The sequence below is a fragment of the Oncorhynchus mykiss genome, chromosome 25, assembly GCF_013265735.2.
Source record: "Oncorhynchus mykiss isolate Arlee chromosome 25, USDA_OmykA_1.1, whole genome shotgun sequence".
Lineage (NCBI taxonomy): Eukaryota > Metazoa > Chordata > Actinopteri > Salmoniformes > Salmonidae > Oncorhynchus > Oncorhynchus mykiss.
Window position 1 is genome coordinate 17,744,487 of NC_048589.1, and position 25,366 is coordinate 17,769,852.

At 41.5% G+C, this 25,366-nt stretch overlaps 1 protein-coding gene across 2 annotated transcripts in view; it reads right to left on the bottom strand.

Moving 5' to 3' along the window:
* Positions 1-18,483, bottom strand: part of LOC110505484 (centrosomal protein of 170 kDa protein B) — a 43,158-nt gene extending 24,675 nt beyond the window's left edge. For both annotated transcript variants that reach the window (XM_036962583.1, XM_036962582.1), the window contains exons 1-4: positions 18,204-18,483; positions 13,602-13,739; positions 1,150-1,239; positions 137-215 (exon numbers count right to left, since the gene is read on the bottom strand). In XM_036962583.1, the coding sequence (XP_036818478.1) occupies positions 137-215; positions 1,150-1,239; positions 13,602-13,706 (274 nt within the window). In that variant the 5' untranslated portion in view covers positions 13,707-13,739; positions 18,204-18,483. The remainder of the gene's footprint in view (positions 1-136; positions 216-1,149; positions 1,240-13,601; positions 13,740-18,203) is intronic.
* Between the last annotated feature and the right edge of the window lie 6,883 nt (positions 18,484-25,366).

Consider the following 25,366-nt stretch of genomic DNA (forward strand, 5'->3'; position numbering starts at 1 on the left):
AGAAACTAGCACAAGAGAGCACTTAGAGGTTGAAAAGTACACATCCTTCTGATCCAATCAAGAAAATCCCCAAACAATGAAGAATCAATAAAACAATAAAAGAATTACAATCATTATCAGATAATCAAAAGGATATCATATCCAAAGCGGATGACATCAGCGAGCTTCAGGGTGATGTAAGTCTGGTCTGGGATTCTCAGATCATTCACAAAAGTCTGGGGAGAAAAGAGATAAAAGTTTGTTTTGGTGTGTTTACATTGATAGCTTCAGAAAAATCTAGAGGCTAATTATTTGTTTTCACAACAATCATGATTAGTTCAATACCATTGGAATAAAAACAGACACTGACGATGAGAGTTAGTTGTCACACTGGCAACAGGTCATTAAATTGCTAGGTGCTGCTTAGCAGTTGCCTGTGAGTGAAATTGAAGCTATCCTACCTGTAAATTAAGAGATTAACGAGATTATGCAGTTCTGTAATGGCCATCTGCCCTGAGTAGGCTGAGAAAGGCAGTCAGGGGACAAGTGGGTTGAGAGCAGGCTGACACAAAGCACTCACACACCAGCAAAAGCTACACGACTTAATTACATTACACAATCTAAGTTACACACAATCCAGAGGTATAGATACTGTATCGCTTAGTGGAAGGTTAAAGCCTAACCGTGCTTAAAACAATGTACTGTAAGTAAGAGGGCTCACCACTATAAGTAGACTAAATAAAGAGAATTGTCAAAGTAAAAGGAAACAGCCATGGTACATTTCAGTAACAAGCCTCTGATGTTAAGTTCTGCTCTGTTTAGAGTTGGCTGCTACAACTGCTGGTGCCAAGAGAAACACTACAGTGAAACAAAGGGCAGTCTTTCCCTCTCCTCAGTCCTGTGCTTGGCTGGAACAGTGCAATGAAGTGGCAATAGTACAGGGGAAGGTGTCGGGGGGAAGGAGGGAGAAAGGAACACCAGAGAAAAGGCCCAGGCCAGCAGAAAACACAGTACTCATTACTGCTCTAGCAACTGTCTCTGGCACTGAGAGAGGGCTCTTTTGTGCTAAGGCCTGAGGGACTGGTAGTGGTGCTCTGGACCCTCCAGAGAGGGCTGTGGCTGGCTGGATCCTTTATTCAACTTGTAAGCAGGGGACATGATGAGACTCACCCCGTTCAGGCTGCCCAGGTCCTTCACCATGTGCTCGTCTGTGGCTGGGTCGTAGTTGACGACAGCATGCTGCTTGTCCACACTGCGCGACTGTAAAGCAACAGAGAACATACCTGAGCATCTCATACTGATGGGCAATGGCTAAGAAACTTCAGACTGGATACTGTCATGAGTATAAGCAGTAAAACAAAATATCCGCAATGAAGGCAACATGCATGTACAGTAGTAGATCACCGTGCTCATAGTCAAACAGATAGGCCTTTGAGTTTGCTTACATTCTTGCAAATTATCCCTATTACTCCTAACCAATACAAGCCGGGTCATTATGGTACCCACTGGTTGAAGACAACCCCAGTCTGACACTGAACAGGCAGAAAGAGCACTTTACACAACTCAACCAATCATCCCGGTCCTCAACAAGCCACCAGCCAGCAGGGCAGGAGGACAAGAAAGACAGCTCTACTGTAGTTCTGCTCATTAATTAATGGGCAGAACAAAAGCAGTAATTAAGGCAGGCTGAGCCACTCGCTCTCTCTTCCACTCATTATTCACTCCAGGCCTCCTCTTCACCACAAAGACAGACCATTCACCCACCTAACTCATTTGCAGAGTTATTACTGTTACTATCGTTCCTTCTTATTGTTGTCACATGCTGCATGTTAACCACAGTGGCAGTTGGTGCCATTTAATATTAGGGAGGACACTTTTTTTTATGAGCATGGCCTTATTTCTATTACAGGATATTGGATGAGGGTCATTCATTTTCCATTCACCCAGCTCAATGTAACAGATAGGTTAAGGCTAATACATGATAATAACATTTTCCCTATACCAATCATCAGGTTGCTACAACCTAGCCTACAAATTAAAGTTTAACATTGGTGCACACTTTCAAGAGAAAAATTGGAGTCATCAAGGTGACAGACAGTAACGCATTCAATTTGCACACTCTTGCCTGCATCTAGGGTGCAATCATTAGTCCAAAACAGTTGCAATACTTTGTGTTTAGTAACCAAAACAAGTGTTTCTATTAGACAAATGCAGGTAGATGTCCTTCAGGGAGACAGACCATTGCAAAACAGTGTATTTTAAAACAGTTATTTGGTGACGTTAATATATTTAGTATAGTTTTATCTAAAAATGATAACTTAATTAATGTTTCACTAATTTTCTGAAGTTCAGAGTTGGATGGTCCTCCCCTTCCTCCTCTGAGGAGCATCCACTGGTTTACCACTAATTTGGAGATTTGAGAGGCTCTGGCTTTATGGAGTAACTATTTTCCTGTCTCAATTAGCACTGGGCAAGGCAATGGCTAGTATGATTATCATGCTTTGTTTGGTATTATCATCAACACTTTGAAAGCTCTACAGTATTGAGTAATTTCCATGTAAAACGATCCATCAATGTGAAGTTCATTGTAGCATATCAAAATTGGGTGTTAAATGACGACCGGACCAGACCAGACCAGACAGACAGACAGATCTATTACACACACACACACACACACAGTCCGTGTTGCCCAGCAACAGCCCCCAAATATCACTGCTCTAGAGGAGATCTGCATGGAGGAATGGGCCAAAATACCAGCAACAGTGTGTGAAAACCTTGTGAAGACTTACAGAAAACATTTGACCTGTTATATACCCTTTGTTGGCAATGACAAAGTATTGAGATAAACTTTTGTTATTGACCAAATACTTATTTTCCACCATAATTTGCAAATAAATTCATTAAAAATCCTACAATGTGATTTTCTAGATTTTTTTTTATCATTTTGTCTGTCATAGTTGAATTGTACCTATGATGAAAATTACAGGCCTCATCTTTTTAAGTGGGAGAATTTGCACAATTGGTGGCTGACTAAATACTTTTTTGCCCCACTGTACATACACACACAGTTGAAGTCGAAAGTTTACATACACCTTAGCCAAATACATTTAAACTCAGATTTTCACAATTCCTGACATTTAATCCTAGTAAAAAATGCCCTGTTTTAGGTCAGTTAGGATCACCACTTTATTTTAAGAATGTGAAATGTCAGAATAATAGTAGAGAGAATCATTTATTTCAGCTTTTATTTCTTTCATCACATTCCCAGTGGGTCATAAGTTTACACACAATTAGTATCTGGGAGCATTGCCTATAAATTGTTTAACTTGGGTCAAACGGTTTGGGGTAGCCTTCCACAAGCTTCTCACAATAAGTTGGGTAAATTTTGGCCCATTCCTCTTGACAGAGCTGGTGTAACTGAGTCAGGTAGGCCTCCTTACTTGCACATGCTTTTTCAGTTCTTCCCACAAACGTTCTATAGGATTGAGGTCAGGGCTTTGTGATGGCCATTCCAATACCTTGACTTTGTCCTTAAGCCATTTATGCCGGTTTTGGAGCAGTGGCTTCTTCCTTGCTGAGCGGCCTTTCAGGTTATGTCGATATAGGACTCATTTTACTGTGGATATAGATACTTTTGTACCTGGTTCCTCCAGCATCTTCACAAGGTCTTTTGCTGTTGTTCTTGGATTGATTTGCACTTTTCGCACCAAAGTACGTTCATCTCTAGGAGACAGAACGCGTCTCCTTCCTGAGCAGTATGACAGGTACGTGGTCCCATGGTGTTTATACTTGCGTACTATTGTTTGTACAGATGGACGTGGTACCTTCAGGCGTTTGGAAATTGCTCCCAAGCATGAACCAGTCATGTGGAGGTCTACAATTTTTTTCTGAGGTCTTGGCTGATTTCTTTAGATTTTCCCATGATGTCAAGCAAAGAGGCACTGAGTTTGAAGGTAGGCCCTGAAATACATCCACAGGCACGCCTCCGATAGGCTAATTGACATCTTTTGAGCCAATCAGAAGCTTCTAAAGCCATGACATCATTTTCCAGAATTTTCCAAGCTGTTTAAAGGCACAGTCAACTTAGTGTATGTAAACTTCTGACCCACTAGAATTGTGATACAGTGAATTATAAGTTAAATAATCTGTCTGTAAACAATTGTTGGAAAAATGACTTGTGTCATGCAAAGTAGATGTCCTATCCGACTTTCCAAAACTATAGTTTGTTAACAAGACATTTGTGGAGTGGTTGAAAAATTAGTTTTAATGACTCCAACCTAAGTGTAGGTAACCTTCTGACTTCAACTGTATATATATAGAGAGATATTATTAGAAAAAATTTCAACCATTTTCCATCCTATAAATTAGGACTAAGCAAAACCTTTGATTTCTGGTCAAAGAGATGGAAAAGGGGTCTTAGAAAACATCTAGCAGAAAAAGTCTTTAAAGGTATTAGAAATACATCAAAACACATATTTTAGAGGGTGACGTCCATAGACTTCAAAACAAATACTACAAACTGGCAGCTGCTTCCTGCTTCATATCAAAAAGGGTGCTTATCCTACATAAACGCAATTTACCCTTTACAATTGAAAAAAGTGGAAATGATACAGGGCAGATTTACTTACTTATGCTCCACTCTGTATGGAAGTAAAATAGCATTTGTATCAATTTAAGCTCCTAACCCATATGACAAAGATGTTCTCCCTTCTGTAACCAGAAGCCTGATCAATTTAATCGGATTATACGCTTATTATTGGAACTGACATGAATGCCACTATTGATGCTATGCTAGATAGATCTGAACCTTCTCATAGCTCATCACAAGTGAATGTTTCCATTGCACTTAACCAATTTATTAAAAGATCTTAATGACCGTAGGAGACTTCAAAATCCCACAACTAAGGACTATACTTGCTTTTCTGTTAGATTTAAGACTTTACTATGTTTCAACATCTACTGATATTACAGGTAACCTGGAATTTATAAAAACATTACAGGCCATTCCATCTGATCATTCTTCTGTACATGTCAAATCTTCCCAATGAAAAAATGTGCACTGAGATGGTTTAATAATACTTCACTACACAACTGACTTCCTTTTTCAGTTTAAAATCCTTTCAATTATTATTCAATTTAAAATATTTTTTTGAAATAAATGATTACTCAGTGGAGGACTCAATTATGGTATGGTTAGCTGTAAAAGGTTTTATAAGAGGAAACACTACACATTTTCGTCCCATTTCCAGAATGTAAGACTTCAGAAGATCAGTGAATTGGAAAAGCATTGGAAAATGCAGGAAGACAACTACTCAGAGAGAGAAATTGGGATAAAAACAAGTAGACTGAAACTTAATGACCTGTTGCAACAGAGCAGAGGGTGTGACAAAAATACTGTTTAAGGGAGTAGGCCTAGCCACTTACTGGCACTGCAACTTAAACATGCTGAAACAAGATCATCAATACAGCTATTCAGATCCCATACTAAGGGACTGATATCAGATCCTACAGAAATAAATAACTTTTAGAGCATATTAGTCAGAGTCATACAGTTCTTCAAATAGCTTGATAATTCTGCTTGTCGGTGATTGCTGGAGAACCTTACATTGCCCAAACTTTCTCAGGAAGGAACAGTTTAATTAGAGGAACCTGTCACTTATTCTGAACTGAAAGCTGCTCTTTTAAATATGAAGACAGATAAAGCACCTGGTATTGATTGAATACCTCCTGAACCCGTTCAACTTTTGGGATGAGCTAGGATCAGTTATTACTGAAATCGCTTAACATTTCTATTGAAAAAGGACAATTCCACAGAGATATCAACACAGCTACTATATCCCTAATCCCTAAGAAAGGAAAATAACTCACAAATTGGGCTAATTTTCATCCACTCTGTTTAATTGGAACAGAAATGAAGATGTACAGTGCATTCGGAAAGGATTTAGACCGCTTGACTTCTTCCACAATTTATTACGTTACAGCATTATTCTAACATTGATTAAATAGGTTTTTTCCCCTCATAAATCTACAAACAATATCACATTAGGACAAAGAAAATACAGGTTTAGAAATGTATTAAAAAAACAAATAAAATATAACATTTACATAAGTATTCAGACCCTTCACTCAGTACTTTGTTGAAGCACCTTTGGCAGCGATTACAGCCTCAAGTCTTCTTAGGTATGACGCTACAAGCTTGGCACACGTGTATTTGGGGAGTTTCTCCCATTCTTCTCCGCAGATCCTCTCAAGCTCTCTCAGGTTGGAAGGGGAGCGTTGTTGCACAGCTATTTTCAGGTCTCTCCAGAGATGTTAGATTGGGTTCAAGTCCGGGCTCTGGCTGGGCCACTCAAGGAAATTCAGAGACTTGTCCCAAAGCCACTCCTGCGTTGTCTTAGCTGTGTACTTAGGGTCGTTCTCCTGTTGGAAGGTGAACCTTTACCCAAGTCTGAGGTCCTGAGTGCTCTGGAGCAGGTTTTCATCAAGGATCTCTCCATACTTTGCTCCGTTCATCTTTCCCCTTGGTCCTGACTAGTCTCCCAGTCCTTGCCGCTGAAAAACATCCCCTCAGCATGATGCTGCCACCACCATAGTTCAATGTAGGGATGGTGCCAGGTTTCCTCCAGACGTGACACGTGGCATTCAGGCCAAAGAGTTCAATCTTGGTTTCATCAGACCAGAGAATCTTGTTTCTCATGGTCTGAGATTCTTTAGATACCTTTTGGCAAACTCCAAGCAGGCTGTCATGTGCCTTTTACTGAGCAGTGGCTTCCGTCTGGCCACTCTACCATAAAGGCCTGATTGGTGGTGCTACAGAGATGGTTGTCCTTCTGGAAGGTTATCCCATCTCCACAGAGGTACTCTGGAGCTCTGTCAGAGTGACCATCGGATTCTTGGTCACCTCTCTGATCAAGGCCCTTCTCCCCAATTGCTCAATTTGCCAGGGCAGCCAACTCTAGGAAGAGTCTTGGTGGTTCCAAACTTATATTTAAGAATCATGAAGGCCACTGTGTTCTTGGGGACCTTCAATGCTGCAGACATTTTGGGGTACATTTCTCCAGATCTGTTCCTCGACGCAAATCCTGTCTCGGAGTTCTACGGACAATTCCTTCGACCTCATGGCTTGGTTTTTGCTCTAACATGCACTGTCAACTGTGGGATGCTATATAGACAGGTGTGTGCCTTTCCAAATCCTGTCCAATCAATTGAATTTACCACAGATGGACTCCAATCAAGTTGTAGAAACATCAAGGATGATCAATGGAAACAGGATGCAGCTGAGCTTAATTTCAAGTCTCATAGCAAAAGGTCTGAATACTTTAAAGGTAAATAAGGTACGTGTTTTTTATACATTTGCAAAAATTCATTTTAGAATGCGGCTGTAACATAACAAAACGTGGAGAAGGGTCTGAGTACTCTCCATGTGCCTAGAGAAAGTTATTAATAAGCTCATAAATCCTGACCAAACAGGGTTTATTAAGGGTCGTCAGGCAGCCGATAACAATCACCGCCTGTTTCATGTGGTTTCTGAGGCTTCCAATCTGGACAGCCTGTGTACTGTGTTATCATTAGATGCAGAGAAAGCCATTGACCGCTTAGAGTGGGAATATTTATGGCTTGTTCTTGAACCTTTTGGTTTTGGGGCTAGATTTATACATATGATCCACACCATGTATGTGAATCATTTTATTATATCTACTGGCACTACCCATTCTATTGTATTTACCATACAATGAGGACGTAAACAAGGTTGTCCCACCTCCACTATACTATTTGCTCGCTCTCTTGAATCGCTGGCACAAAGCATACATCAAAATTCGGCTTCCTCTCATATAAAAATCAAACAAACTGATCAAGCAATTGCACTCTATGCAGTTGACATACTGCTCTACGTCGAAAACGCTCAGAAATCCCTCCAGTCAATAATGTCTATTTTTACAGCATTCAGCTCATGGTCTGGTTACAAGAGCAACTGGTCCAAATCAGCTCTACTACCACTTAACTCAGCTATGGGAAGCGTGCAACTACCAATCATGAACCCAGTGAATAAGCAAATACCTACTTAGGCATTACCATATCCCCCTCTATTCACACTACTTGCAGGAAAAACGACTTACTGCCTTTCCTTCCAGTTCTCTGCTGCCAGTGACTGGAACGAATTGCAAAAATCGCTGAAGCTGGAGACTTACATTTCCCTCACTAACTTTAAACATCAGCTATCTGAGCAGCTAACCGATCGCTGCAGCTGAACATAGTCCATCTGTAAATAGCCCACCCAATCTACCTAGCTCATCGCCATATAGTTTTTATTTACTTTTCTGCTCATTGCAGTGGTAATCTGCTAAATTGTAATAATTTAGCTAATATTGCCTATTTATTGCCTACCTCCTTATGCCATTTGCACACACTGTATATAGACTTTCTTTTTTCTATTGTGTTATTGACTGTACGCTTGTTTATTCCATGTGTAACTCTGTTGTTGTTTGTGTCGCACTGCTTTGCTTTATCTTGGCCAGGTCGCAGTTGTAAATGAGAACTTGGTCTCAACTGGACTACCTGGTTAAATAAAAGGTGAAATAAAAAAATTATACAGATAAGCATATGAGATCTAATCTTAAATTGCATACACACATATGGCGTAATAAAGAATTCTTAGCATGTAGGAAACCATTTACAGTGCATTCGGAAAAGTATTTAGAGCCCTTGACTTTTTCATAAAAAATACATTAAAAAGCCTCCCGGGTGGCGCAGTGGTTAAGGGAGTACTGCAGCGCCAGCTGTGCCATCAGAGTCTCTGGGTTCGCGCCCAGGCTCTGTCGTAACCGGCCGCGACCGGGAGGTCCGTGGGGCGACGCACAATTGGCCTAGCGTCGTCCGGGTTAGGGAGGGCTTGGTCAGTAGGGATGTCCTTGTCTCATCGCGCACCAATGACTCCTGTGGCGGGCCGGGCGCAGTGCGCGCTAACCAAGGTTGCAGGGTGCACGGTGTAGCCTCCGACACATTGGTGCGGCTGGCTTCCGGGTTGGATGCGTGCTGTGTTAAGAAGCAGTGCGGCTGGTTGGGTTGTGTATCGGAGGACGCATGACATTCAACCTTCGTCTCTCCCGAGCCCGTACGGGAGTTGTAGCGATGAGACAAGATAGTAACTACTACAACAATTGGATACCACGAAATTGGGGAGAAAAAGGGGTAAAAATTCACAAAAAACAAAACAAAAAAAACACTAAAAAAAACGAAAAAGCCTATGTAGCCATTTTGTTTTGTTTTTTGTGAATTTTTACCCCTTTTTCTCCCCAATTTCGTGGTATCCAATTGTTGTAGTAGTTACTATCTTGTCTCATCGCAACAACTCCCGTACGGGCTCGGGAGAGACGAAGGTTGAATGTCATGCGTCCTCCGACAAACGGATGCGGACATGAGGCATGCGCCAGAAAATGTAGCCAAACTTTAAATAATACTTTTAATGACATACAGTGCCTTGCGTATTCGGCCCCCTTGAACTTTTGCCACATTTCAGGCTTCAAACATAAAGATATAAAACTGTATTTTTTTGTGAAGAATCAACAACAAGTGGGACACAATCATGAAGTGGAACGACATTTATTGGATATTTCAAACTTTTTTAACAAATCAAAAACTGAAAAATTGGGCGTGCAAAATTATTCAGCCCCCTTAAGTTAATACTTTGTAGCGCCACCTTTTGCTGCGATTACAGCTGTAAGTCGCTTGGGGTATGTCTCTATCAGTTTTGCACATCGAGAGACTGACATTTTTTCCCATTCCTCCTTGCAAAACAGCTCGAGCTCAGTGAGGTTGGATGGAGAGCATTTGTGAACAGCAGTTTTCAGTTCTTTCCACATATTCTCGATTGGATTCAGGTCTGGACTTTGACTTGGCCATTCTAACACCTGGATATGTTTATTTTTGAACCATTCCATTGTAGATTTTGCTTTATGTTTTGGATCATTGTCTTGTTGGAAGACAAATCTCCGTCCCAGTCTCAGGTCTTTTGCAGACTCCATCAGGTTTTCTTCCAGAATGGTCCTGTATTTGGCTCCATCCATCTTCCCATCAATTTTAACCATCTTCCCTGTCCCTGCTGAAGAAAAGCAGGCCCAAACCATGATGCTGCCACCACCATGTTTGACAGTGGGGATGGTGTGTTCAGGGTGATGAGCTGTGTTGCTTTTACGCCAAACATAACATTTTGCATTGTTGCCAAAAAGTTCAATTTTGGTTTCATCTGACCAGAGCACCTTCTTCCACATGTTTGGTGTGTCTCCCAGGTGGCTTGTGGCAAACTTTAAATGACACTTTTTATGGATATCTTTAAGAAATGGCTTTCTTCTTGCCACTCTTCCATAAAGGCCAGATTTGTGCAATATACGACTGATTGTTGTCCTATGGACAGAGTCTCCCACCTCAGCTGTAGATCTCTGCAGTTCATCCAGAGTGATCATGGGCCTCTTGGCTGCATCTCTGATCAGTCTTCTCCTTGTATGAGCTGAAAGTTTAGAGGGACGGCCAGGTCTTGGTAGATTTGCAGTGGTCTGATACTCCTTCCATTTCAATATTATCGCTTGCACAGTGCTCCTTGGGATGTTTAAAGCTTGGGAAATCTTTTTGTATCCAAATCCGGCTTTAAACTTCTTCACAACAGTATCTCGGACCTGCCTGGTGTGTTCCTTGTTCTTCATGATGTTCTCTGCGCTTTTAACGGACCTCTGAGACTATCACAGTGCAGGTGCATTTATACGGAGACTTGATTACACACAGGTGGATTGTATTTATCATCATTAGTCATTTAGGTCAACATTGGATCATTCAGAGATCCTCACTGAACTTCTGGAGAGAGTTTGCTGCACTGAAAGTAAAGGGGTTGAATAATTTTGCACGCCCAATTTTTCAGTTTTTGATTTGTTAAAAAAGTTTGAAATATCCAATAAATGTCGTTCCACTTCATGATTGTGTCCCACTTGTTGTTGATTCTTCACAAAAAAATACAGTTTTATATCTTTATATTTGAAGCCTGAAATGTGGCAACAAAGTTCAAGGGGGCCGAATACTTTCGCAAGGCACTGTAAATACAGGCTAAACACCAGTCATGTTTGACAAATATAAAGAAGAATAATTAACATTATGTTGACTGAATCAAGCCTTTGGATGTTACTCAAGGCATGGTTTGTTCATTTCAGATGGTCACAAGACCAGAGAGTGAAGGACCAGAGAGTGTTGCACACCGCACATCACCCACCTTGATTCTGAGTGGAGGCGGTCAGCATTTTGAAACTATTTAACCATAAACTTAATTGTTTAAAACATGGACGTTTTATGTAGCATGTCTTATCTAGTTTCAAAGTAGCCTAGACAAAATATGACTTTAGAAATGTTGAGGGAATTATTTTATAAACACTTAATATGGCATTGAAATCAGCATTTTTCTCATGATCTATTGGTTTTCAAATCAACGTTATTTTAATTGTCCAGCAGGCAAAGGGATAATCCTCGTCATATTAGTAACCCATGCTAGCTGAAGCACCTTCAGAGCTCCCCTTTCTTCATTTCTAACAGATATTTGCATATCTGTCACATGATACTGTTTGCGCTTGGGGTGCGCGTTTGAGAATTGTGTTTTCCCCGCTAATTGCATTTTGGAACATTTGCGCATTGCCTATAGCCATGTACGCATTGTTGAGCTTTTAATATGAAGAAATAAAACATTAAGATTTTAAGCTAAACAGTCTGATCGGTTGCATCAGCGTCCTTGCTTTAAAAACATTTTTATATGCAGTGGTTGTATGAATTTTGGATCAGTTGTCCAAGAGTCCGTTTTGAACCATATATTTCTTTGATGATGGGACGCCATTACTGTCGAGCCCTGGAGAGCATTATTTTATAAAAACAAAAAGTATTTGGTTGTAATTGTAGCCTAATTGTGCAATATGTTACAGGCTACCAAGGGTGGCCAACCATCCCCCAGGAGAGCCTTAAAAGGGGAGTGTTGTATTTTGAGACAGGCTTGAATATACAAATAAGCCAATAAAAAGACTGTAGCCTACATTTGTCTGATTCTCTGTGGTAAAAAAATAGTAATGCATTTTATTTTGTAAAGTAGCATGCTTGCATCTTCCAATGATGTAAAAAAAAGTTTTGGGGAAATGTGGGACACAAAAAACAGGAGGGAGATTTTACCGAAATTCTTTTACCAAACTTTGCATCTGCACAGTTCTTCCAGTAAATGTGTTTTTATACAATTTACAGTGTAAATTGTTAAAAGTGGTACTTGTGCATAGAGTTGTATGTATTGTTACATTTTGAAATCAATATTTTTTGTTTAGCATACATCTTAAGTGAAAATTCCTTTACCGTGGAATTGCCCTTGACATAAAAAAAAAGTCTGGTCTCAAATAATAAATAAAACACCACTCAGTTACAACATTACCCCACTTTCCCAGAGGAATGTCAATTTATCTTATCTGAGACAAATGTGACCTCTGGCACCCCACAGCCGTTGCAGAGTGACAAATACAGTTTCTCTAAGGACTTCATGGCCTACTTGTTGGGCTTGTAGAGGCACATTCTGTGCAGACAGACTTCTACAAAAAGAGACAACATCAAGGCCCTAAACAACTTTCATTTGAAATGGCTCCAGTTCCACATCTGTCAAAAAGCCAAACGGAATGCTCACATGACAGACAGTCACCAAACTTTGGTTTTTGTGGGTATTGTCATTTTACATTGTGCTGCAAATACAAAAACAAAAGACTGTACAATGCCAAAAAGGGACAAGACTGAAATATGCTTGGGCTGTAGCACATGCCAGACCAGAAAGCATGCACACTTAAAGAGAGATTATAAGTAAGCATCATTTCCAATATGAGAGGCTGAGGTTTTGCTGGAGCCAGTGATGCCTGAATGTGGAGAAGAGCAACTTTTCAATTCTACAAGCAGATGTGGTGGGCTGGGCATGTTGAGCAAACCACAGACTGAGGAAAGTGTATAAACTATTTTGAAGGTAGTGTTCTTTTTTTCCAGTGGCAAGAGCTAGAAGGCAAGAGCGAGAAGTACACAGAAAGAAACTCCCAAATGATTCCAAACAGCTATTAGAACCAGAAAACATGGAGAAAAATAGCAGGGTGGAATGTGTCAGTTCCATTTTGCGTTGACATTTGAGGGAGGCAATTCTCCCAGCAGGCACTGCTCTTAAAACACACACGTGCATAAATAAACACCTCTCACGTACACACAGGTCAACTCCCACAGATCTTTCGTACATTAATAAAACTTGCTTTCCTTGAGTCAGGACCCTAATATAGGTGTCATCCTTTCACAAGAGGGTGGATGGCCAGTTGATTGGCTAAGGGTCACATGACAGGTTGATGGCATTTGGTGTCTAAACAGAAGGTGCTGCGGATGTCATTCGGTACTCCCTAAAAACACACCACCTCCATACAGCTACGACTGACAGTGACTTTTCATAGCAGGTTAGGAGAGCATTTTAGCTAATCCTAACCCTTTTCCTAACATTAATCTAATTCTCCTAACTTGCTACTTTAAAGCCAGTTCTGGTAGTAGCTGTATGGAAGTGCCGTGTTTTTAGGGAATCTTGACGTCATACACACCTGCAGCATGAGTTCGCACTCCTCCCGGCCCACAAAGATCATCTCCGGTGGCAACCGGTGTCTTGTGCCTGAGCTGCTGACCAGGAACCATGACGTCACACTCATCTTGGAGCCCCGACTCAGAGCCTTCTTAGCATCCTGGGAGGGGCGAGAAGACTTGATATATTAGTCAACATGTAGAACAGTAGATTCTTGTTGTCACCACATTCACTGCAATTCTGGTACCAAATTTGGACAACTAACAACTCAATTAAATATTTTCAGATCTATTAACACAATCACCAGGAATTAAGATATAAAACTACTTTTTGTTTAGGTAATATTATCACAAATATTCCCATTAATAAAAAAAATAAAAAAGTGATTGAGTCTTACTAGCTAGGTTTCTATCCAATTGGTGACAGACTTTCATGTGAATATTCTAAATTCCGCCTAAAGATAAAATTCCGCCTATAGGGAGGTCAGAGACCTGGCCGGGTGATGCCAGAATAACAACCTATCCCTCAACGTAACCAAGACGAATGAGATGATTGTGGACTACAGGAAAAGGAGGACCGAGCACACCCCCATTCTCATCGACGGGGCTGTAGTGGAGCAGGTTGAGAGATTCAAGTTCCTCGATGTCCACATCAACAACAAACTAGAATGGTCCAAACACACCAAGACAGTTGTGAAGAGGGCACGACAAAGCCTATTCCCCCTAAGGAAACTAAAAAGATTTGGCATGGGTCCTGAGATCCTCAAAAGGTTCTACAGCTGAAATATTGAGAGCATTGCCTGGTACGGCAATTGCTCAGCCTCTGACCGCAAGGCACTACAGAGGGTAGTGCATACAGCCCAGTAAATCACTGGGGGTAAGCTGCCTGCCATCCAGGACCTCTACACCAGGCGGTGTCAGAGGAAGGCTCTTAAAATTGTCAAAGACCCCAGCCACCCGTCATAGACGGTACTCTCTACTACCGCAGGGCAAGCAGTGCGGGAGTGCCAAGTCTAGGGCAAAAAGGCTTCTCAACAGTTTTTACCCCCAAGCCATAAAACTCCTGAACAGGTAATCAAATGGCTACCCGGACTATTTGCATTGTGCTCCCCCAACCCCTCTTTTACGCTGCTACTACTCTTTTTATCATATATGCATAGTCACTTTAACTATACATTCAACTACATACTACCTCAATGGGGCCGACCAACCAGTGCTCCCGCACATTGGCCAACCCGGGCTATCTGTATTGTGTCCCGCCACCCCCTCTTTTACGCTACTGCTATTCCCTGTTCATCATATATGCAAAGTCACTTAAACCATATCTACATGTACATACTACCTCAATCAGCCTGACTAACCGGTGTCTGTATATAGCCTCGCTACTGTATATAGATTGTCTTTTTACTGGTTTTATTTCTTTACTTACCTATTGTTCACCTAATAAATTTTTTGTACTATTGGTTAGAGCCTGTAAGTAAGTATTTAAGTAAGGATGATGTAGTGCACACAGCATTTAGTATCCACTTACGTTTTCATGCGACAAATACAAATCTAATGTTCAATGTGTTTCCAGCGCATTTTCAACTCTACCAAGAGTTTTGTCACAAACTGTTGCATTAAATAACAAATGTACCTACTCTGGTCTTAGCACTTTCACTACAGCCAACAGCTTGCAGATACAGTGCGGGTAGGCTCTGCAGGTAGGTTAGTCTACTTGATGAGATTATTAGGGTTAAGAGAATATTTTTATTTGTCAAACAGCAGTCTAGCATCGACCACCATGTCACCAGAACAAGAACCTCGACGGTTATTGGAAAGGAGCATCAAGCTCATTCTGTACACTTTCATCACCCTATGAAGTTCATCATAACTTATTTAATCTGTAGCCTAATAAACTGCATGATTTCCCGAGTCGTAGTGCGAGGACCACACACCATGTCATCAAGTGACTCCAAGTTGACCTCAATATTTGCGCAAAAAGGTGTTTCCACCACCATTTCGCGCATAATTAATTTTAGAGACACAAAATGATCCCACCACGTTGAACGAACAAATGATCTATCAGCATTTATAAAATCATACTGCAACTTCCCGTTTCCATCACCGTTTTGTAAACGGTATGACTTTACTTGCATAAAAACTGTGGATGGAAACGTGGTTCATGTAATCAAGGTATGAAATGGTTGTATTGGAAAATACAAATCTCTTTTTGGGCTTAGTTGTAGTCAATTAGCAGTGTACAAGTTATTATAATTATGTTCTGGTCCCCCAACCTTCCGCTCCGACAAAAATAGACACGCGGCAGAATCTAGTTGTGTACCCCTCTTCTCAGGCACGTCTGGTTGTGTCATCAAGTGATGCTCATGCACACACCACACCCAACAAAGGCAGACAACACAAACAGGGATTCCTTCTTCAATACAGGCCTGGTGAAAAGGAGGAAATTCCTACATGTTTATGCCCCAATTTATTTTCCACAAAGCTGAGCATGACACTTACCTCCAACTGTTGCAGCAACCTACAGCAACCTACAGTCTACAATATACATGATTGAGTATCCATTGGATTTTCAGCGGTTAGCGTCGCCCACGGTTGGCCGCGTGTGAACTACAATTGGCACTATGTTCTCACGTTTAGAAACGTCAATAATCATCGCTTCACTTTTTGAAAATTATTTCTTGCTGATATGAAGGATAAGTTCCTTAGGTTTCCAAAAGCGCACCGCAAGCAATGCATTTTAATGTTCTTAAGCCAATTAGTCCCACTAACGCTGCCGTGTTTTGGACTTCGAACCTCTTTAAAACATTTTGAGTTTGAGTTACAGACTTCTGAGTTGTACCATTGGATTAGTCTATTTCTTCTGCTTCCGTCTATGTGAATAACTGGGGCTGAGTTAGAGCGGTGTTTGTGAGACAAGGGCGGATCCCGAAGGGGCCCAGGGCCCGAGGCCCTGTATTTTTTTACAAAAACGTCTGTAGAGTCTGAATGGTTTGAGCTACAAACTATTAAAGATATCTATGAAAAACAGAGACTCTTAGGAACATGTAACATGTTTTGCTTTATGGAGCTCACAAGCTACACAAGAGTCGTTAGAAGGTAAGTGGTTCTTCTACATGGATCATAGGAAATCCCAGGACAGTCTAATACTGTAATGAGCTCACATTGGAGTCTGACAGAAACTCCAAACAGTTGTCACTGACTAGTTGGATATTCATTTCCCAGTAAGTAAACCATTTCTGTATTTAAAGCATTCATATAAATTCATTTTTCAAATCTGGTTTTTGCTTTTCGTGGACCTTATTATTATTATTATTATTATTACATTTGTCAATAAAACTCACAAATGCAACTGTTTCGTGTCAACTTGTTGTGTCTTGTACTTGTAGCCCTGGTTGTCCTGAAAATAAAATGGTTAAACACTTCATTGTGAGGCTAAATATAAGGTCTGGACATGCAGATAAATGAAAACCCAATTTTTGCTGGGGTTCTCTTTCATATCAGTGAGAAATAATAATAAAAAAAGTGAAATTACTACACACCTTTTATAGGGTTAGTGTTCCTTGAGGGGCATATATCCATGTTACAGCGCTTGTTAATGGAAGACAGACAGAAGACCACCTGTGCTAATTAGCATGACCAGAACACCAGTGTGTAAGTGTAACTGGGGAGGAAGTGTAGTTTGTCAACTGGGAGGTAAACACATTATGGATCTGTGCAAAACTGCTACAGTAAGTCTCTTTTATTTGAAATATTATTTCTCGCTGTAATGAAAGATAACGGGCATATCAGCATATGTTTGGAAAACCATTTCGTAAGCGATGATTGACGTTCCTAAACGTTAAGTTTACACGAAGCCAAATATGGGGGAATGTAATGGCTGAAAACCCTACATGCTGAGTAGAAGGGTTTTAGAGCTAGCTAGGTCTTATCAAGTTAGGCTGTTTGTTCAGGTACCTTAACTATGCTAACTCCTCAATTCTGATCACCTTTGCTGATATTAGTCCTACAATTCTGCTCAATCATGCAGCCAACCTAAATTGCTGTTTGCTTAAACTGACCTACCATTCAACATTGGTTTGGAACGAGGTGCAACTAATTAAACATATGGCTATGCTATAATACCAGAATGATCTGGGGTCAATGGATTGTACTGTAGTAACGTTAGTAGGCTAGTTGCTATCAGTCTCAGCCACTTTCCTAACCAATAATTCCCATATTAATAGCTGGAAAATGATACATATGCAATTCATCATGTCTAGCCAACTCACTTGTCAAACAAGCTGGGCCAGGTAGAAAGCTACAAAAACATCAACAACAAAAAACGATTCTGAAGGTTACAGTAGTTGTAACAACACTTGTTGCAACGTTAGCCAGCAGTTGACACTGACTTTATGGTGAGTTTGCATACAGACTGACCCTCCACTTTTAGCAAGCTAGCTATAGTAGCTAAATTATTTTATTTCGAAAGAATGTTGGAATTACTGGTCCGTTAGCTCCTGTCTCTGGTTAGTTAGTTACCTGTTTCAATTGAAGGCCAAACATCATCATACAGGAAATAGGAAAGGTTTTCCCGAACGAGAAAAAAACAGTACTAGTTCACGACTCCCCCTTCACAAGCATACCTTTAATCCGGACTCTGCTTTCTCCAGAATAGTAGCCAGCGTTAACACAATAAATAATAATTTACAGCTGTATCTATGTCCTCTTCTTTAGGAAAGTAGTTTCAAGAAACAATAATGTTAGCCCAGGTAAATGACGAACACAACCTCCCTTCAATATTTGACAAGCCGACGAAAATTGACATTACACTTCCACCGCCACGCGTAAGGATCAACGTTCTCCAGACGAGTGACGCAACTAGTCAGTCCCACATGTCAACTCAAATGCTTAGCACCTGAACGAAAGAGAAGAGTAATGAAATATCTGAAGTTGCTAAATAAAAGCGCCATACAATTATGGGGTATTGTCCAACTTCGCTCAAAAATGTAGGGGATGGAAAATAATGATGTTTTTACAATTAATTAAATCATGTCACATCAAAGTAGTAAATATAATTTTGTAATAACAGTTTTCGTGAAATTATGTTTCAGAAACGGTCAGTAATCTCAACTCGCCCACATGGAGACAGCGTTCCTATTAATATTAAATTACTAGATGCAGTTGATTTCAGCACAGTGTTCTTTCTGGTGGATGCAATGTAGTATGTAGACAGGTGTGGAGTTATTTTTACTGTCAAACCACAGAAGACTGGAAATAAGGTTATTATATGCACTATGTAAACTTTAGTAGCGTCATCAATCACTTTGATTAGCGTAACGGCAGCGACACTAGCTGGATCCTATCCACAATAAGACTTCCGGTTTTGGGATTTTCCCTTCAAAATAAAAGTCCACCGTAAAATGTATTTGTATGATGTTTTTTTTTTGTTGTAGTTTTTCTTAGTGCATAATGTTAAAATTATGAAAAACAAAACAAAGGTAACTAACTACACGTGGGAAAAATCTAAAGAGAATCACTATTTTATATAAGCTTAAGGGGCGGCAGGTAGCCTCGTGGTTAGAGCGTTGGGCCAGTAACTGAAAGGTTGATCGAATCCCCGAGCTGACCGGGTAAAACTCTGTCGTTCTGCCCCTGAACTAGGTAGTTAACCCAGTGTTTCTCGGCCGTCATCGTAAATAAGAATTTGTTCTTAACTGACTTACCTGGTAAGAATATAGAATATTATGGAGTGGAGCACATTGAGAAACGGTTGGAGCTTAAGTATATTAATGTCAAGAACATAATAATAGCCTACTGGTAAAAAAATATACAGTAAAAATATTGGACACATTGCAGGGTTTTTCTTTATTTTTTACTATTTTCTACATTGTAGAATAATAGTTAAGACATCAAAACTATTAAATAACACATATGTAGAAGAAGTGTTAAACAGATCAAAATATATTTTAGATTCTTCAAAGTAGGCACCCTATGTCTTGATGACAGTGTCATCTGGAATGCTTTTCCAAAAGTCTTGAAGGACAGCACTTCACATCCCAAGCCATCTCAATTGGGTTGAGGTCGGGTAATTGTCAGTTGATTGTGGAGGCCAGCTCATCTGATGCAGCACTCCATCACTTTCCTTCTTGGTCCAATACCCCTTACACAGCCTGGAGGTGTGTTGAGTCATTGTCTTGTTGAAAAAAATTATAGTCTCACTAAGCGCAAACAAGATGGGATGCAGAATGCTGTGATATCGCTGCAGAGTGCTGTGGTACCGATGCCAGTTAAGTGTGCCTTGAATTCTAAATAAATCACTGACAGTGTCACCAGCAAAGCACCCCTAAACCACCACACCTCAACCCTCCATGCTTCACGGTGGGAACCACACATGCGGAGATCATCCGTTCACCTACTCTGTGTCTCACAAAGACACAGCGGTTGGAACCAAACATCTGAAATTTGGACTCATCAGACCAAAGGACAGATTTTCACCGGTCTAATGTCCATTGCTCGTGTTTCTTGGCCCAAGCAAGTCACTTCTTATTATTGGTGTCCTTTAGTAGTGGTAGTAGAAATTCGACCATGAAGGCCTGATTCACGCAGTCTCCTCTGAACAGTGTATGTTGAGATGTGTCTGTTACTTGAACTCTGTGATGCATTTATTTGGGCTGCAATCTGCGGCTGTTACCTCTAATGAACTTATCCTCTGCAGCAGAGGTAACTCTGGGTATTCCATTCCTGTGGCGGTCCTCATGAGAGCCAGTTTCATCATAGCACTTGATTGTTATAGCGACTGCACTTGAAGAAATTTAAAGAATTCTTGAAATGTTCCTGATTGACTGACCTTCAGGTCTTAAAGTAATGATGGACTGTCATTTCTCTTTGTTTATTCGAGCTGTTCTTGCCATAATATGGACGGTCTTTTACCAAATACGTGCTTCTACACCTTAAAACCCCCTTGCTGTTTGGGGTTTTAGGCTTGGTTTCTGTACAGCACTTTGAGATATCAGCTGATGTACGAAGGGCTATAAAAATACATTTGATTTGATTTGATCTTCTGTATACCACCCCTACCTTGTCACAATATAAATGATTGGCTCAAACGCATTACGAAGTTAAAAGTTCATTTGTGGAATTTCTTTCCAAGGCACACCTGCTAATTGAAATGCATTCCAGGTGAATACCTCATGAAGCTGGTTGAAAAAATGCCAGGAGTGTGCAAAGCTGTCATCAAGGCAAAGAGTGGCTATTTTGAAGAAGCTCAAATATAAGATATATTAATAAAACAATCTGCAAAATCGGCGTCCAAAAATACCGATTTCCAATTGTTATGAAAACCTGAAATCGGGCCTAATTAATCGGCCATTCCGATTAATCGGTCGACCTCTATACTGTATATACAATTAAAATGAAACAAAATAAATGATTTTGATTGTATGATTATTGTTTATTTACTATTGTTCAAGGATGCAATTTTGTGTCCATAAAACCAGGGTTCAGCCTACTTATTAGAGTCCCTAGAATACAAAACAGGTTCGTTTGAACAAAAATCTTCTTTATAGCAAGTGTTGCTGGACTTTTACTATGGTCAAACAGCTTAAAATAGGGTACCTGGACACTATATGGTTAAAATACAGCACTATGTCATAGGGCGCATTGTCACACTAAAATACCTTATAATGTAATAGAAAAATATCTTATCTTCCTTCTGGTGTATACTTTGGAATTTATACAACAGTACAATATATTTATTCAAAAAGTCAAGAGATTGCCTTTGGTATACTTTATTCATAACAAATATCACAATGACGTTAATTAATCATCAACAGTTACACAGAAATGTCAAATTTTATGCAATATCATGGTTCAGGATATCAGCTAATGAAATGCACCTATACAGAATTCCCTGATCAGTGACGAATTGGGAAGAGGGCACTCGTGGCAGGTGTGTCCTCTATATAGCTCTATAGCCAGGTATTTATATGGGGCAGCCATTGAGGGTGCCTCCTTTCAATCCAGCTCCTTCACCCAGACAGAGTTGAGCACACCAACAACAACCAGTATGCATCACTGAATGTGAGCAGTGAGTACCAACATCCAATATTGCATAGAAAATGACTAAGAACAGGACTTCCTCACCTCTGTTTTGTTTGTTTGGGATTTCATCTGCTAATGGCCGCCACATGCTTTATGGGTAAGTCATTGTTTATTGATCTGTTCCTTTGTTACATGTAGCTGGTAATACATGTTAATAGTTCACACACCTTTTGTCCAGCTGCCTTTTGTATGATAATTATTTACATTTTAGTCATTTAGCAGACACTTTTATCCAGAGCGACTTCCAGTTAGTCCATTCATCTTAAGATAGATAGGTGGGACAACCACATATCACAGTCATAGTATGTAAAAAATAAAAAAATACATCTCAATAAAGTAACTATATGCAAAGTCAGAGCAAGTAAGATGTAAAAAAGGGGGGAGTGCTGTGGGATTATTTAAGATTTGTTGAAGAGGTAAGGTTTCAGATGTTTTCGGAAGATGGACAGGGACTCTGCTCTTCTAGCTTCAGGGGAAGGCTGGTTCCACCATTGGGGTGCCAGGACATAGAAGATCTTGGACTGGGCTGAGCTAGAGCTGTCCTCCTGTATGGGTGAGAGGGCCAAGAGACCAGAGGTGGCAGAACTGAGTACTCCGGGTTGGGTTGTAGGGTTTGAGCAGAGGCTGAAGGTAGGGAGGGGCAGTTCCTCTTGCTGCTCCGTAGGCAAGTACCATGGTCTTGTAGTGATGCGAGCTTTGACTGGAAGCCAGTGGAGTGTGTGGAGAAGCGGGTGACATGGGAGAATTGGGGAAGGTTGAACAACCAGCAGGCTGCAGCATTCTGGAAAAATTGCAGGGGTTTGATGGCACAAGCCAGCCAACAGTGAGTTGCAGTTTTCCAGACGGGAGAAGACAAGTGTCTGGATTAGCATTTACTCCGCTGCCTGTGTGGGGTAGGGTTGTACTCTATGGATGTTGTAGAGCATGAACCTTCAGGAGCGAGTCAGGAGCGAGTCAACTCCACGGGACACCGTGGAGTTGTCAACCATGATGGAGAGGTCTTGGAGCAGGCAGGCCGGGAGGAAGAGCAGCTCCGTCTTATTGAGCTTAAGGTTGTGTAGCCGACATCCTCGCTGAGATACGTGTCTCCACCTGGGTGTCAGAAGGGAGGGAAGAAGAAAAGTAGCTGAGTGCCATCCGCATAGCAATGATTGGAAAGACCATGTGAGGATGTGACGGAGCCAAGTGACTTGGTGTAAAGATAGAAGAAGAGATGGCCTTGAACTGAGCCCTGAGGCACCTGGTAGGAGCGGCCTGCCAGGTAGGATGCAATCCAACAGCGTGCAGAGCCTGAGATGCCCAGCCCTGAGAGGGTGGAGTGGAGGATCTGATTGTTCAAGGTGTCAAAGGCAGCAGATAGATCTAGGAGGATTAGAACATTGGAAAGAGAGTCCTCTTTGGCAGCGCAGAGAGCCTCCGTGACAGAGAAGAGCAGTCTCGGTTGAGTAACCCGTCTTGAAGGTTAGTGTCAAGAAGATCGTTCTGAGAGTGATAATGAGAGAGTTGGTCAGAGACCGCACACTCAATGGTCTCGAGAAGGGAGGACGGGATGGCGTCAAGCGAGCAGATTGGACCTCACTAGTCACAGGATTTCATCTGGAGAGAGAGGAGAGAAAGAGTCCAAGGCGTAGTTCTGTGAGTGGGACCAGTTGATTCAATAGGCTGAGTGAATGAGGAGTGGATGTCGTCAACCTTCTTTTCAAAGTGGTTGACAGTCGTCCGCAGAGAGGGGGGGGTGGAGGTTTGATGGGTAAAAGGTGGAACAGAGTTTCCTAGGGTTAGAGGCAGAAGCTTGAAATGTATAGTGATAGAAAGTGGCTTTAGCAGCAGATACAGAGGAAGATAAGGTAGAGAGGACGGAGTGAAATGATGATAGTTCCTGTAGTTTACTTTTCTTCCATTTACACCCAGCTGCCCGCAGCCCTCTTCTGTAACGCTGCTTTAATGGCCATTGCTTGTTACTTGAATATTATTTCATTAGCTTTATTTATCGTTTGTTAGTTTGCCACATGCCATGTTACGGAGCCACTGTTCATGTAACCTGCTCTAGCTTCCCTCACCCTCACCTAAACCTTCATTCAGTTACATTGGTCCTTCAAGACAGATACAACACACCTACTGTGACATGGCAGAGGAGCAAAGAAACACAGCAAAAGTCTCATCGTCAGAAGATCCCATCCCAGGACATGATCTCAGAAACCGATGAATACCGATACCTCTACAACATCCCATAGCAGCACATGCCCAACCTCTCCAACCAGCCCCCACAGTTTTACCTGACTTCCCCAGCAGGAGGAGTACAGGTACAGAGTGCCAGCACCATTAAGCTGCAGCCCAATATGGCAGGCTTAGAGTTCACTACCCTCGACTACATTATATCAAAGGTAGTCAACCCGAGTGCCCAGATCACCGCCAGGGCCTCCCAGCTCGGTCAGGCCGTACTAATCCATTCCCCTGTATCAAGCCTGCTCAGTGAGGGTCCAGGTCCCTACAGTCTTCCAACCACCAGCTGTTCCAACCACCAGCTTGTTCCAACCAGCAGCTCCTGCTCAGTCTGCATCATCCACTGCTCCGGTCTTTTCTGGGTATCGGCCATCAGCTGCTCAAACTCAGTCCACCTACCAACCTCAGTCATCTGCTCGATCCTTTTCAAATGACCAACCGTGGACTGCACCTACCCAGCTAGCTTATCCTCCATGGACCGGTCCTGCTACCTGCTGCACCTCTCCAGCCAGCTCACCTGCCTGGACCTGCTGCACTTCTTCAGCCAGCCCACCTGCCTGAACTTGCTGCACCCTTTCACCCAGTTGATCCTGCTCCCCATGCACCTGACACTGGATGAGGCCAGGCTGATAACACAAGCATGTAGACACTACCAGCAGCCCTACACTGCAGCCATGCAGGTCTTGCAGATGCAGTACAGGCAACCACACTAGCTGGCACAGAGTGAGATCGCTGCAATCCTCAATGCCCATGACATCAGAGGTGGGGATTCCAAGGTCTTCCAGAGCTTCGCACTCAAAGTAGACCTCCTGGTCAGCATGCTGAAATCCCTTGAAGGTCCCCAAGGCATAGAGCTGTCATACACAAGCCATGTGGGAGTTTGCTCAACAAACAGGTACTACAGGGACATCTTTGTGGAGCACTTACAGGCACGGTGCAGGCTGCAGACAACCCGTACAACCTGACAGACCTCTCTAAATGGCTCAAGACCAAGACCGAAGCAGAGCAGCTCTCCTCCAAGATGAAACAGCGCCACCAAGCTAACGACCATCTCCAAGGCCAAAAAGTCAACCTGTCACCACCATTTACCATTGCTCTGTCCAGTTCAGGTTGAGAGACGTCCAGGTAGGCAACACTCCGAGTCCAGACAACCAATGTCTTAAGGAACCACATCAAACATCTGTGCCTCTTCTGCCATTGTGTCAAGCATTATATACAGTATCAGTCAAAAGTTTGGACGCAACTACTCATTTCAGGGTGTCTTATTTTTTTTACTATTTTCTACATTGTAGAATAATAGTGAAGACATCAACTATGAAATAACACATGGAATCATGTAGTAACCAAAAACGTGTTAAACAAATCAAAAATATACCTTATATTTGAGATTCTTCAAAGTAGCAACCCTTTGCCTTGATGACATCTTTGCACACTCTTGGCATTCTCTCAACCAGCTTAATGGGATAGTCACCTGGAATGCATG